This window comes from Lepidothrix coronata, unplaced genomic scaffold, assembly GCF_001604755.1.
Source record: "Lepidothrix coronata isolate B3197 unplaced genomic scaffold, Lepidothrix_coronata-1.0 Scaffold254, whole genome shotgun sequence".
Taxonomy (NCBI): Eukaryota; Metazoa; Chordata; class Aves; order Passeriformes; family Pipridae; genus Lepidothrix; species Lepidothrix coronata.
Genome location: NW_016690434.1, coordinates 648,097 through 662,626, shown reverse-complemented (window position 1 = coordinate 662,626; position 14,530 = coordinate 648,097). Strand labels below are relative to the sequence as shown.

The 14,530-nt window shown below is 58.9% G+C and overlaps 2 protein-coding genes across 2 annotated transcripts; both read left to right on the top strand.

Annotated features, from left to right (window-relative positions):
• The first annotated feature begins 639 nt into the window (after positions 1 to 639).
• POLE3 (DNA polymerase epsilon 3, accessory subunit) lies at positions 640 to 3,773 on the top strand. The gene is made up of 3 exons (XM_017835329.1): positions 640 to 762; positions 1,448 to 1,566; positions 2,034 to 3,773. Exons 2-3 carry the CDS (start codon positions 1,464 to 1,466, stop codon positions 2,192 to 2,194), a joined length of 264 nt encoding a protein of 87 aa, XP_017690818.1. The 5' UTR covers positions 640 to 762; positions 1,448 to 1,463; the 3' UTR covers positions 2,195 to 3,773.
• A 1,614-nt stretch (positions 3,774 to 5,387) lies between these two features.
• ALAD (aminolevulinate dehydratase) lies at positions 5,388 to 14,452 on the top strand. Its single transcript, XM_017835327.1, has 12 exons — positions 5,388 to 5,483; positions 9,152 to 9,296; positions 9,474 to 9,524; positions 10,218 to 10,314; positions 10,647 to 10,782; positions 11,216 to 11,299; positions 12,098 to 12,186; positions 12,380 to 12,435; positions 13,094 to 13,181; positions 13,785 to 13,871; positions 13,962 to 14,091; positions 14,170 to 14,452. The coding sequence occupies exons 2-12, from the start codon at positions 9,184 to 9,186 to the stop codon at positions 14,244 to 14,246; spliced, it is 1,008 nt and encodes a 335-aa protein (XP_017690816.1). The 5' UTR covers positions 5,388 to 5,483; positions 9,152 to 9,183; the 3' UTR covers positions 14,247 to 14,452.
• Positions 14,453 to 14,530: the final 78 nt, after the last annotated feature.

The window sequence follows — 14,530 nt, the reverse complement described above, 5'->3', positions numbered from 1 at the left end:
CTGTGTCCCGGTCCCTGTGCTCTGTCCCGGTCCCTGTGCTCTGTCCCGGTCCCTGTCCCTGTGCTCTGTCCCGGTCCCTGTGCTCTGTCCCGGTCCCTGTGCTCTGTCCCGGTCCCTGTCCCCGTGCTGTGTCCCGGTCCCGCTCCCATCTGTGCTGGCACTGTCCCCTCTCGGATGCCGGGGGACACCCCGGGGTCGGTCCGGGCTGCGCTGTCCCAAGGGATGCTCCAAAGCCGAGCTCAGCGGCAAGGCAGGTCCTGCCGTGGGACTGTCAGAACCCCTTTAAAACTCGCAGCAGAAGTCCGTGTCTGTATAAAAATCTACAATAATTCCCAGTCGTTAATATAATCGGTTCTGGAGCTGTGAGACGTTGCTGGGTGGAAGTGGGTCTGGGAGGGGGTTGGTGTGTGACAGGAGATGGAAGTCACTGGATGAGTTACCCTGGACGTAGTGGCCAGACCCCCAACTCAGGGGTCACTCGTCTTCTGCTCAGGGGCACTGAGGGGACACAGTCACTGCACGAGGCTTTCAGCTGCCTCAGAGCTGTGACAGCACCCCAGAGCTGGGAACCTCAGAGTTCCAGGCCCTCTGAATGCCTTAACGGAACTGACACGTGAATTATGCGGGTTTAAGTCCTCTTTAGCAGCTGCTGATAAAAGCTGAATTTGTTTTCCAGCTCCCTGATGGAGTCAATATTTCCAAAGAAGCCCGGAGCGCGATATCCCGAGCAGCAAGTGTGTTTGTGCTGTATGCAACATCCTGGTAAGGACTGGCTGCAGCTGATTGATAATTCTCCTCTCTGCTGGCCTGGAGACTCTTTCCCAGTGTTTGTTTCTGTATTGTCTGTTTGTATCAATAAACCCTACCAGGCTGCACCAGGTGGGTTTTAACTGCCTGTAACAACCTATGGGAAGGCAGCTGGGCTGGGGACACAGAGATGTCCCAAAAAGAGGGGCCCCAAACTGCCATTAACCTTAGAACAAGGCTGCACATTCTTCCTGGCAAAGCCAGGAGCACTTGGCTCACTTTTTATTTAGGCTCCTCGCCACGTCAGTGTGTTAGGGCAAGTGTGAGCCAGCCTGGAGCTGCCACAGAGGACACAGTCAGGTTTTTGGGGTGTCCAGGCAGTCACTTCTCTGGTGTCAAGTACTCACAGGGCTGTGGGGAACTGGCACAGCCAGTGTTCAGGTTTTCTCCTTCCCCTTGCTTGTAGAAAAGGTCTGTGCAAGCAGAAAACTAATGTGGGAAAGCACAAACAGCCAGTGTAAACAGGAAGGTGTCTCAAACCTCCATTAGAAAGAGATAAAAAAAACCCTAAATGTTTAGGAGATGGCTTTTATGTTTTTTTAAGTTGCTTGTAAGTTGTGACTTTTAATAGACAAGACTAAGTTGATGACAGTTCCCAACTGCCTCTTTTACTTCTTGTTTTTGCCTTGTTTTTGCCTAGTGCAAATAACTTTGCCATGAAGGGGAAGAGGAAAACGCTGAATGCTGGTGACGTGCTCTCTGCCATGGAGGAGATGGAGTTCCAGAGGTTCATGGTCCCTCTGAAGGAATCCCTGGAAGGTACAGGCCTTTGTTTGTGTCAAGAGAGTCTGATTAGCACCGAGTCGTGTTTTCCTCGAGCGCTGGACAAGCAACACTTACTTGCCTGTCTTGTTTCTCTTCTCTTTGCCCAGCATCCTACACTGCAGTTTGCCTGGGGAATAACTAATGTGCACCTTAACGGGCCTGGGATAACATTATTGCACAGCTGATGAGGATTGAGAAAGTCTCATCTGCCCTCACTCCCCTATTTTGTTTATCTAAGGAAAGCCATAGGTGCTGCCTGTAAATGTGAACTCCTGCGTCCTTTTCAGCATTTTTCTGCTGAAATTTAACCTGCTTTCCTATGGAGCTGCTCAGCACAGCTCAGCTCGTAGGGTGAGTTGCTGCTCTGAGTTCCTGCTCCCCTGGTGAGCCGGGAGAGCAGGGGGGTGTTGGAGCTCAGCCCTGTCCGTGCCGGGGGTTCCTCACTGCTCCCTCTCCTTCAGTTTACAGGCGTGAGCAGAAGGGAAAGAAGGAAGCCAGGAAAGATAAAGACAAGAAGGCAGACTCAGAGGAGCAGGATAAAAGCCGAGAGGAAGACAATGATGACGATGATGAAAGGATGGAGGAGGAAGAGCAGAACGACGAGGAAGAGGTGGACAACTGAGCTGGCTGAGAGGGGCTGGGCTGTGTGCAGAGGGATATAAACACTGTAAATCAACCTTGCTGTGTCCCCTCTTGTTTCCCTTAGAGCTTTGTACTGTCCCTCTGCAGCCTGTCCCTTTGGGGCTTTAATTTGGACATAAAGGACTTGTGCTGAAGCTTTTTCCGTGGCAGGGCAGCTCCTCCTGGTGCCTGGGGGGCTTGGCCCTCTCCCTCTTCTGGGCAGACCTTTGATGCTGGGTTGGCTCTGAAATAGAGGAAAAAAGAGCTGGCAGGTGCTCAGTGCAGGAGCTGATCAGGAGAACATGGGAACTCTTGAATATCAGGGGCTGAGTCCAACAGACCATTAACCCCCTGGGGTGTAGAACCCAGATGATGATGTCAGGAGGCTTGGAAGCTGGACATTTAAGCTTTGATCCAAGGGACTCGTTTTTTCCCTGTTTCCTTGCATCCTGGCTGTGCCTTCTCTCCCTGCTGTGCTGTGACAGTGCCTCTGTCCTTCAGCCTGAGCAGCACTACAGGGGCCATGAGTCCACTCACTGATCACCCAAACCACTCTAAATCCAAAAACTTCACAGCACTGGGAATGTAAATAGAACACTGAAAGCGTCTTTAGAGCCCTGAGAGACCAAGAGGAAATTAATTTAACATCTGAAGCAAAATGAAGGGCTAAAATGAGTGTCAGGGGTACAAAGAGGTGGCTTTGTGCAGTGCTGGGTGTGGTGGTCTCACCTGTCCCAGCTCTGAGGAGCTGCAGCTCCTGCAGAAGTTTAAATGTGGCAGAACAGAGTTGGTGGATTGTGGTGCCTTGTTTTTCTTTTTTTAATTTTCCCAATTGGAATGGACTAATTCCATCCAAGGTCCCTCCGTAGCCTTTGCCAGTCATTCCAGGGACATGGATCCCCCCTGGTGCAATGGGCAGGATGTGCCCACCCAGGAGGCTCAACCTCAGGCCTCTGGTTTCAAAAAAAGGCTCCTGCAGGAAAAGAAGGTTGAAATAAGCTGTTTGTATCCCTTGTGCCTGTGTAGGTTTGTGCTTTTCCACTTGGATTGTTAGTTTTGGTGCCTTTCCTTTCTCTCTCTGAGAAGGTACCTATAGAGGAAGCTCCTTTCAGGGGAAAATGCTTTATTTGACTTTTTGAAGACTAATACATCTAATGTTTGAACTTAACAGATGGGTGAAGGAAACCTGAGGAAAGCTTTAGGTGCATCTAAGTAGAACCCATGAGTTTTGCTGATGAGCAGTTTTAAAATAGCACTTGTGGGGACTCATAGATCCTTTCCACCAAAAGAAATTGCTGCAGAGCCACCCACAAGAGCCAACCCTGCCTTCCTGCTTTTCTGGCACACTGGATTTTCACACACACAAGGCCAGCTCCTGAAAAAGAACTGAATCAACACAGATTTTCTGCTGTCTAGTTTCTCCTGGCCTGCAGTCAGCACATGGAAAGCCTGAGCCTGAATGTCTTCCCAAACACCTGCCTTCCAGCTATTTTTCTTTCTTTTTTTTCTCTTCAGTACATATCTGGGGTGCATATTCTGGAAGGGAATGATGCCTAAATAAAAGCCAGATTTTTTTTTTATAGAAGTGGAGCCTCATATTTCGGGCAGTTATTAAATGAGCAGGTTGTGGTTGTGTAAGGGGGAACAGAGGGAGCAGCCAAGGCAGGAGCAAACACCCTGGGAAGTGGGTTCTGGAGCAGCTGATGACAGGAGGAGGATGAGGGGAGGATGAAGGCTGTGAGAAGAGCAAGGGAATTGAGACTGGCAAGAAGGGGGGGATTTCCAGATCTCAGAGAAGCAAAATTGGGGTGCTGGTGTTTGTCCTGCTGGGGGAACAAGCTCAGCCTTGCTCCAGGGAGAGCCTCCAGGCTGGGGGATAGACAGATCCAAGGGCTGGGTCCAGGGTTTCTGCCCTGCAGCAGGCCAGGGAATGCTGCTATGGCACAAGAGCTGCAGGATCTCCCAAAATAAACCCAATCCCAACATCTCCCCTGCACTGGAGACCAAGGCAGTGGCAGTGCTGCTGAGCCTGAAGTGGGGCTGCAGCTTCCCTGGGCCTGGCAGGCCCCCAGCCCCCCAAAGCCCTGCTCCACATCCCTCTGCAGCCCCCTAAAGCCCTGCTCCAGACTTCTGCAGCCCCCCAAAACCCTGCCCCCGGCCACCACAGCCTCTCAGCCATGCTCCTTGCTCACACAGCACCCCAACCCTGCTTTCTGATCCTCAGCACCCCAATACCCTGCTCTGGCACCACCAGAGCCCCAAAAACTGGCTCCAGGTCCTCCCACAGCACCCTAAAACTGGACTGCATGTCCCCCCAGCACCCCAAATGCCTGCTCTAGCCCTCCTCAGAACTCCAAAACCTGGCTCTACTTCCCCCCCTGCAGCACCCCAAAACTGGACTGCAATGACTCTCCATCAGCTCGAGTCCTGCTCCACACCCCTGCAGCACCCCAAAGATTTGCTCCAGCCTCCGCCAGAACTCCAAAACCTGGCTCCATGTCCCCCTGCAGCACCCCAAAACTGGACTGCAATGACTCTCCATCAGCTCGAGTCCTGCTCCACACCCCTGCAGCACCCCAAAGATTTGTTCTAGCCTCCTCCAGAACCCCAAAAACTGGCTCCAGGGTCCCCAGAACTGCAAAACCTGGGTCCAGGTTCTCCCACAGCACCCCAAAGCTCTGCTCCTCCGCCCTGCAGCCCCCCAAAACCGTGCTCCAGCATCTGCAGAACCCCAAAACCTGGCTCCATGTCCCCCTGCAACACCCAAAAACTGCATTGCCTGGTCCCCTAGCACCCCAAAGCCCTGCTCCATGCCCCCCCGAACCCCACTGGGGGTTCCCTTTCCCCCCAGAGCACCCCAAAACTGGACTGCACGACCCTCCACCATCCCAAAACCCGGCTCCACAGCCCTGCAGCACCCCAAAACTGCACCGCATGGCTCCCTAGCACCCCAAAACTGCACCGCATGGCTCCCTAGCACCCCAAAGCTCCGCTCTGCGCCCCTGCAGCCCCCCAAAACCCTCTTCGAGCGCCCCCAGCACCCCAAACCTGGCTCCAGGTCCCCCCCCAGCACCCCAAAGCCTGCCTCCTGTCCCCTCAGCACCCCAACCCTGCCCCAGCCCCCGTCACCCCAAAAACCCCTCCTCCCTCCCGCCCTTTTCCCGCGCTGCGCCGCGCGAGACTTCCCGCCACCACTCCCGCGGGGGCGGGGCTATGCTAATGAGGGGCGTGGCCATGCAAATCGCGAGAGCTCGGGGGCAGAGAGGCGGCCGGAGCGGACACGGCGGGCGGTGAGTGCGGGACCGGGACCGGGATCGGGATCGGGATCGGGACCGGGATCGGGATCGGGATCGGGAACCGGGGTCCGGGACTGGAGCTGGGGCCGGGATTGCCCCAGGGACGGGGCCCGGCCGGGCAAGGAGGCAGCGCTTGGGTCAGGCAGGAAGGGCAGCCCCGGGTAACGCAGCAAGGACAGCCCGGGGTTTGCCCGGTTCTACTCGATTTTTGCCCGTTTTTGCTCGCTTTTTGCCCAGTTTTGCTCGGTTTTTGCTCGGTAGCCGTGGCAACGGCGGGGCAAGCACAGAGCAGCGTGTGATGCTCCGAGCTGGCAGCGGTGCTGAGCTCCCGCCCGTGCTGGGGTGTGACTGCAGACCCCTGGGCACCCCCGTGCCCATCCTGGAGCAGGAAACCTGCTGGAAGGGCTTCACCTTCGTTAGTGACTCTTAATTAACGCTGTTTCGTCTTGACCTTTGCTACTGGCTCTTAATTAACGCTGCAACAGCTTGACCTTTGTTAGTGGCTGTTAAATAACCCAGAGCTCCGTTGGCTCCCTTTCCTAGAACACCCCAGTCTGTCCCTTCTCCCACCGGGCATTTTGGGAGTTTGCGTATCCCTGGGATTTAGCTAAATAGTTGTATGGCACAGGATGAGGCCACATGCGCTTCTGTGTCCTAAAAACATCTTCCTCCAGCCTCGTGTTGGCACCGAACAAACTCCCCCTGTTCGGGGGGGCGTCGGGGGCCGGGGCAGTGCCGGGTCCGGCTTTACCCGGGGCAGTGCCGGGTCGGGCTTCAGCCCGTCCACGGGGTTGGTTTGGTTTGTGGCGGTGCCAGGGGCCAGCGGCGTGTGCCGGGTTGTCCCTGGGCAGCCGCTTCTCTTCCCTCGAGGGCAGCGAGGCACCGCCACCAGCCCGGGCTGGGCACAGGGGTGGGTTGGGGTGCCGCGGGTTTGGGATGGTCCCGGTGTGCAGGGGCAAAGGTGAACGCAGGGAGAGAACCGCAGGGCTGTCCTTCAATTCCTGGAGCTGCAGGACTGTGCTTAACCTCCTGCTGGAGTTGCAGGGCAGTCCTTAACCCCCTCCTGGAGCTGCTCCAGTGTGCACGGAGCAAACGGCTTTAGAAAGACAGATTTGGGCCGCGAATGTGGGAGAAGGGCAGGCGTGCTGTGCCGGGAGCCCTGAGGGATGTCGGGGGAACAGCCCCAGCCCGAGGTGAGCGTGTGGTGCAATGTCCCCTGACTGCTCACTCCTGCAGCCCGTGCCCTGTGTCCCTGTGTCCTGTGTCCCTGTGCCCTGTGCCCTGTGCCCCTGTGCCCCTGTGCCCCTGTGCCCCTGTGCCCCTGTGCCCCTGTGCCCCTGTGGCCCTGTGCCCTGTGTCCTGTGTCCCTGTGCCCTGTGTCCCTGTGTCCCTGTGCCCCTGTGTCCCTGTGTCCCTGTGCCCTGTGCCCTGTGCCCCTGTGTCCCTGTGTCCCTGTGTCCCTGTGCCCTGTGCCCCTGTGCCCTGTGTCCCTGTGCCCTGTGTCCCTGTGTCCTGTGTCCCTGCCCGTCGGGCGGGTCGGTCCCGGCTGTGCCACCCCGGTGCCCTGCACAGGCAGCAGCTTCTCCTGCTCGTGGGGCTGGTGAGCAGGACCCGGCTCAGACTCAGCCCCACCAGGGCCCACCCGTCCCGGCTCTTATCTCCTCCCTGCCATCCCACCACGTGCCCATCCCCTCCTTGCCCGGAGAGGGCAGTTTCTGGAGCTGTGGCCTCTATCTGTCCCATACAGTCAGGTGCCTCTGGTCCCACCCGACCCCCCTGCCCTTGCTCTGCTGGGATTAACTGTTTGGAGCATTTTTTGGATTCTCGAGGTGGGTTTTGTTCACTGAGCCCTTTGTTTGCCGCGGCTCCCTGGAGCCGGGCACCGTAGGGAGCGTTCAGCCTAGGGCTGTCCCTTTCCCTGGAGGGAGGACTGGAGTGGCAGCTTTCCAAGGGCTAAAAATGACCTGCCAAGGGATGCCATGGTGCTGCCAGCGTGCCTGTCAGCTGCTCTGCACCCCCCACAAGCACCACCTGATTTTTTTATTCAGTGTTTTTATCCGTGTAAACAAGAGGGGCCTTTCCCCATCCCCAGAAGTGATTCCTCAGGGTACAAGAGGCTCGATTCCAGCCCTGGGCAATGCAGTGCCCCCGTGTTCCAAGTGCCCTGGGCACTGGGCGGGTCTGACACAGACTGAGTTTGGCTCAGTAGTAGAATATCTGACGGGTCTTGAGTGTGTAAAATAAGTGAACACCTCAGGTTAAAGGTTTTCCCAAAGTGAAAATGAGCCATCTCCTGCACAGCTCCGTTGCTGACTGGTGTTGTGGGTGCCGTGGACTCTGTCCTGGGATGCTCTGAGCTGTGCCTGTTCTCCAGAGGGCTGGGTACAGGCAGGGGGTCAGTGAGGTTCATTGCTTGGGGAATCCCTCCTGGAATGGGACTGGAGAGCACAGGGCTGCTCCCCTGAAATGAGTCCCATCCTCCTGCCACCCTGTCTCCCTAGGGAAGACCTGCCCTGTCCAGGGGTAGTCAAAGGACTCCACTTGCCCTTTCAGAGCCCATCTGAGCTCTCCTCCTGCCCACCTCCCAAAAATCCCACACTCTCCAGTAGGGCCTCTGCTTTGTCTCCCAGGGCACCCCGGCTCCTCAGCACAGGGGGTTTGAGGGATGTGGCCCTGTGTGTGAGCCACAAGTCCTTGAAGCTGCTCTGCACAAACAGTCTGTTGTTGGGGTTGTGCTTTCCAGGGCTGTGCAGCTGCTCCTTCTGTGCTGCAGCCAAAGAAATGCCTCGTCCCAGGAGAGCCGCCTTCCCACGGCCCCTTCCATCACACCCACCAGCAACGTGGTGTGAGAATTTAATGCTCATGGAAATGTAAATCTTGGTGGTCTGATCACAGAATTATTACTAATCTGTTAGAGAAGAAGAAAATATTGCTGCAGATGAACTTTCAACAACAGCAGAGCCAATGATTGATTTATGTGTGTTCAGTACCTGCTGTTTGTTACCTCAGAAATCAGTTTTGCCCAAGTCCCCAGTTTTCTTTACCCAGCAGTAAGTGGCCACTGGAGTTGTGTGACTGTGGGATTTAGGGCCCTGGTGTCCTCAGGATGATCCTGCCCCTTTCTCATCCAGTGCCTTTCCTCTTCTGTAACTGTGCCCTCACACTGTGGCCATAAATATGTTGTGCCTCATGGAATGGTTTGGGTTGGAAGGGACATTAAAGATCACTGAGTTCCAGCACAGAGCAGCTCTTTACTCCTCTGCATACAAAAGCTTTATCACAGAGTTACTCAGCACTAAGGAAGAGTAAAATGAATGAACAGTGACCCTCTGGGTGCTCAGGCAGAGGAGCCTCTGGAGAGTGAAGGTGGTTCTGCTGTGGGAGGAGCCGGTGGCTGGAACTGGGGGGGTTTCCTACACAGAACTGGGGGGTTTTGTGGGGAGGAGTCTCTGTCATCCCTGTTTATGGGAAGGGCTGTTTAGTGACTGCTGATGGGGGTCCTGCAGCACCCACCAGGCACAGGGCAGTGCCCGTGGGAGGTGGGATGGAGCTGGAGGGGCTGCAGGGGCCCAGGACAGGGACAGTCCTGCAGTGGCTGCCTGGATCTCAGCCCCCTCCTCAGCAGTTTACCAGGACCCTGCCGGGTTCTTTTGTTGTTGCAGAGCCTCCCTGCCCAGCCTCCAGCAGCCCCACCATGCAGGCAGACTCTGTCCTCCACAGCGGGTACTTCCACCCGGTGCTGCGCTCCTGGCAGGGCACGGCCACCACCTTCGACGCCTCCAACCTCATCTACCCCATCTTTGTCACGTGAGTGAGCCCTGGCTCTGGGGTCAGGGATGGACATGGCACAGGGTGACTGGCTGGGTCTATCCCAGGAGCTCCCTGAGCTCTTCAGTAGGTTCAGAGTCCCTGTGCACGAGCCTGGGAGAGGGGCTTCCTTCTCACACTGAGTCTTCACATCTCCGTCCCCTCCTCCTCCCACAGGGACAGCCCTGATGCCGTGGAGCCCATCCCCAGCCTCCCTGGACAAGCCAGGTACAAATCCAACCCCACTGAGCCACGTGCTGTCGCTGCTGGGATTTATGGCATGAGATGAGCATGAGCCAGGGGTGATGCTTCCAACACTCTGGTCCCTGCCCTGGGGATTCCCTGGGATCGGGCAGGGCAGGGACATTCATCCACTAAGGGAGTGGAGGGAATCATGCTGGGAATGCTGGGGAAGTAGCAGTACTGGGAGGGCAGCACCAGGGTCTCAGGCTGTCCCAGAGCACTCACACGTTGTGTGGGCTGGAAGCAAATGGGGTTTCCAGCAGCAGCCACAAAACCCGTGCAAGGATGTGGGCTGTGGTCCTGCACTGGATCCTGCTGGACTGGCAGCTCCTGTCTCCATCTGCTGCCACATTAGCAGGGCTCTGGTCAGAGAGGCCCAGGGGGGTGGGCTGGTGGGGAGGTGGGCTGGATCTGCAACAGGGAGGCCAAGATAAGGAATCCAAGGGCAGGGCACGCTTCTCCTTATAGAGCAGTGTCCATGCAGGGCAGATAATGCTTCTGCAGCCCCAGATAAGAGCCCAGATTGTTCCTCCCAGTGTTCAGGCAACACCTCCCCTGTACCTCCAGCTGCTGCCTGGTGATGCTGGATTGCTCACAGGGCAGCATCCCAGTCACAGGCAGCTCTTCCCAGGAGCAGGTGTGGGTGCCTGGCAGCTCCCTTCCCTTTGCCCTGCTCAGGTATGGAGTGAACAAGCTCGAGGGGATGCTGCAGCCCCTCATCCAAGACGGCCTGAAGTGTGTGCTCATCTTTGGGGTGCCCAGCAAGGTCCACAAGGTCAGTGCCCAGTGGTGAGGGGGGCTTGGGGCAGCCACGGGGGTGTGGGAGAGCAGTGTGGGGCTGAACTTACAGCCCACTCAGCAGAGCACATGGGGATGGGAGACTGCAGTGACACCCAAAAAAGCCCCCAGAGCTCTGCAGGTGGCCCCAGGACCTGCACTCACTGCCCAGAAGGGCTTCTCCATCACCCTTTTCCCTCGGTGGTGGTCACACCATCCTGCCTTGGAGGGTCCCACAGTCCAGGAGCTGTTTCCTGGGCAGAGCTGCTGCCACGGAGGAGCCGGGGGGAAGTGTGGGCTGTGTGTGCTGAGGTGTTTGTGTTCCCACAGGATGAGAGAGGCTCTGCTGCCGATGCCGAGGGCACTCCTGCCATCCAGGCCATCAGGAGGATCCGCTCCACCTTCCCAGAGCTGCTCATTGCCTGTGATGTTTGCTTGTGCCCTTACACCTCACATGGGCACTGTGGTGAGCACGGCCCGGGGGCCTGGGCTGCACTCCTGGTGTTTTCCTGGCTGGGGAGTCTCCAGGGATTTGCCCTTTTCTGCTGAGGGGCTCCATGTGCTGTGGGTTCTGGCCAGCTCCTGCCCCAAGATCTGGCCTCTCATTACTAGTGTAGGAAGCTGGGAGGCCTCTCCCGGGTTTTGACAGCAGGGTGGGAGGCACGGGTGGTTCAGGCCCTCACTGTGGCCATCTGAGTCTGTCTGAGCCCCACCTCTGTCTTCCCTTCCCTGGAGCACCCAGACCTCCAGGCCCTGCAGGGCTCCTTATCCACCTCCCTCAACACATTCCTCACTGCTGCTCTGAGCATCTCCACAGCTTGTCCCCAGAGCCACACTCCCCGCTGGGGACTGAGGCACCTGCTGTCCCTGCCCTGGTGTAACCCCGGGTTTGTCTCCAGGTATCCTGCGAGAGGACGGCACCATCCAGAACGAGCTCAGCTGCCAGCGGCTGGCAGAGGTGGCACTGGCCTACGCCAAAGCAGGTGGGAGCCCCTGGCAGTGACAGCCCAGCTGGACTCTGCTTGCACCTCTCTCACTTCACGCACACAATCGAGACTGGAAAAGACCTCTGAGATCATCAAGTCCAACCCGTGACCCAACCCCACCTTGTCACCCAGACCATGGCACTGATGCCACATCCAGGCTCTGCTCAAACCCCTCCAGGGACGGGGACTCCACCCCCTCCCTGGGCAGCCCATTCCAAGGGCTGATCCCTCTCTCTGCAAACAACTTCTGCCCAATGGCCAACCTAAACCTCCCCTGGGGCAGCTCAAGGCTGTGCCCTCTTGTCCTGCTGCTGGTTCCTGGCAGCAGAGCCCGACCCCCCCCGGCTCCCCCCTCCTGTCAGGGAGTTGCAGAGAGTGAGAAGGTCTCCCCTGAGCCTCCTCCTGTCCAGGCTGAGCCCCCCCAGCTCCCTCAGCCTCTCCTCACAGCACTTGTGCTCCAGACCCTTCCCCAGCCTCGTTGCTCTTCTCTGGACCTGCTCCAGCCCCTCCATGTCCTTCCTGAGCTGAGGGGCCACAACTGGGCACAGCACTTGAGGTGTGGCCTCACCAGTGCTGAGTACAGGGGCAGAATCACTGCCCTGGTCCTCTGAGCAGACCCAAAAGCAAATTGGGCCTGATTCTAACTGGGACTGTTCCCCTGCCCTCCCTGCCCTGGTCCCAGCAGCACTGCTGGCACCAGAACCTTTTGGCAGAGCCAAAGCCTCAGGTGCTTCCGTGCATCCCTGTCCTTCCCTGCATCCCTGTCCTTCCCTGCATCCCTGTCCTTCCCTGCAGGCTGCCACATCGTGGCCCCCTCGGACATGATGGACGGGCGCATCGGGGCCATAAAGCAGGCACTGATCTCCAACGACCTGGGCAACAAGGTGAGCTGGGCACCTGTGTGTGCCGGGGGCAGGAGCCACAGCCATGGGGAGGGAGCTGCAGCACTACAGGAATGTCCATGGGAACAGCAGGTGCCAGGCCTCTGGGAGGGGGAGGATAAAACAGCCATGGCAGGGAATCTCTGTGGCTGTGGCTCCAAGCTCCCGGCCCTCATGGCCCTGCTCTGCTCCGCAGGTCTCCGTGATGAGCTACAGTGCCAAGTTTGCTTCCTGCTTCTATGGACCCTTCAGGTGGGTCTGTCCCTCAGCCAGGTGTGCCCAGCCGGTGCCAGGATGGCTGGGAGTGTGTTCCCAGACAGTTATTTGGGAAGGGGGCTCAGCCAGAGCCTAGGCTGCAGGTGGGGCCACACTGGTCACTTTGCAGCACCTTCCTCCTACTCCTCCGTGCAAAAAGGAGACAATTGTACCTTGCCCATCTTCCATCCTTTACCTCTTCACCTGCTCCTCCTCAGTGCTGCTGGCAAGGCAGGCAGAGAGGGAGCCACCTGCAATGTCCAGGAACAGGGAGGGAGTCACAGGAGCCAGTGTTGTCCCAAAGGGTGGCTTCAGGGACAGGCTTCAGCTTAGTCAGCTGTTGGACCTTGTCCCAAGAACAGCCTGACCCTGGCAGGGTATCCCTGAGGAACCTGCCTTGGAAAAGTCTGACATGATTTTACCCAGACTCTGGGCATGGGGAGGGCAGTGGCTGTTGAAACAGCTCTCAGGGCCAGCCTGGGCCTGTAGGACCTCCCAGAGCCATCCTGGGGTGCTGAGGTGGCTCAGGAGTGCCCCATTTTCCTGACTCAGTGGCTCAGACACTTGACCTTGTCTGGCCTCCCGTTCCTGAAGCTGTACGAGGTGGGAGCCACAGGGGTCCTCACTCCCTGCCCCCTGCCCTGCCCCTCTCCAGGGATGCTGCACTCTCCAAACCCGCCTTCGGTGACCGGAGGTGTTACCAGCTGCCCCCCGGCGCCCGGGGCCTGGCCCAGCGCGCCGTGGTGAGTGTGGGGGGCACGGGGGGTCACGGCTGTGGGGCTGGACACCCCCAGTGGGGCACGGGGGGTTACGGCTGTGGGGCTGGACACCTTCAGTGGGGAACGTGGGGTTATGGCTGTGGGGCTGGACACCCTCAGTGGGGCACGGGGGGTCACGGCTGTGGGGCTGGACACCCCCAGTGGGGCACGTGGGGTTATGGCTGTGGGGCTGGACACCCTCAGTGGGGCCCAGGTGATCACCCCAGGGCTTGGGGAGAGCAAGAAAGTCAAAAGGGGATGGGAGGCAAACCAGCCAAAAGGGTCAAGGGTCTTCCCTTTCCATGAGATAAACGAAACAGGAGGTCCATCAGCCTGCCAGAGCTGGTCCCAGTGTGTGCTTGAGGACTGGGCAGTGGGAGCTGCGGAGTTGGTGCCCCTGTAATGGGACATCAGATCCAGGGACACGCAGCCACCAGCGTTGCCCAGGCACTGTGTGTGTGAGGGGAGTGTCAGCCCACAGCTGGGCTCCTGTGGCCGGGAGGGGCTCAGCAGACGATCCTGGAAAACCAGCCTGGGCCTCGCTGGAAACTCTGTCCTTGTCCCCCGTGTGCCGTGTTCCCGTGGCAGGACCGGGATGTGCGGGAGGGAGCGGACATGCTGATGGTGAAGCCGGGGATGCCCTACCTGGACCTCGTGCGGGATGTCAAGGCTCGGGTGAGCTCCTGCCTGGCAGGGAGGGCACCGGGGAGGGACTGGGGGGCTGTGGCTGCACGTTTGATGTGCGGGCTGACCGTGTCCCCGCAGCACCCCACGCACCCGCTGGCCGTGTACCACGTCTCAGGGGAGTTCGCTATGCTGTGGCACGGGGCGCAGGCGGGAGCCTTCGGGCTGGAGGCGGCGGTGCGGGAGGCGATGACGGCCTTCAGGCGGGCAGGTGAGGCTGCGCCCCCCGTGCCCCCCGCGCGTCCCCCGCCTGTCCCCGGGCCGGCTGCAGCCTCTCGTCTCTCCGCAGGTGCCGACATCATCATCACCTACTTCGCGCCGCAGCTGCTGCGCTGGCTGCGGGAGGAGGCGGCGGGACGGGCCTGAGCGCGGGGCTGCTGCCGCGGGGCGGGAGTGCCGGGATGGGCGGGAATTCTGGGATGGGCGGGAGTGCCGGGATGGGCGGGAATTCTGGGATGGGCGGGAATTCCGGGATGGGCGGGATTTCCGGGGGCGGTGCAGGTGGGCCCCGGTCCCGCGAGCACTCCCAGCCCCCGGAGCCCGGTGAGCCCCGGGCCCGCCCCGCACCCCCCGGGAGACACCGGCACCCTGCACCCCCTTCCACGGGGACACCCCGTGCACCCTCCCCGGGCCCGGCCCGGCGTGCCCCG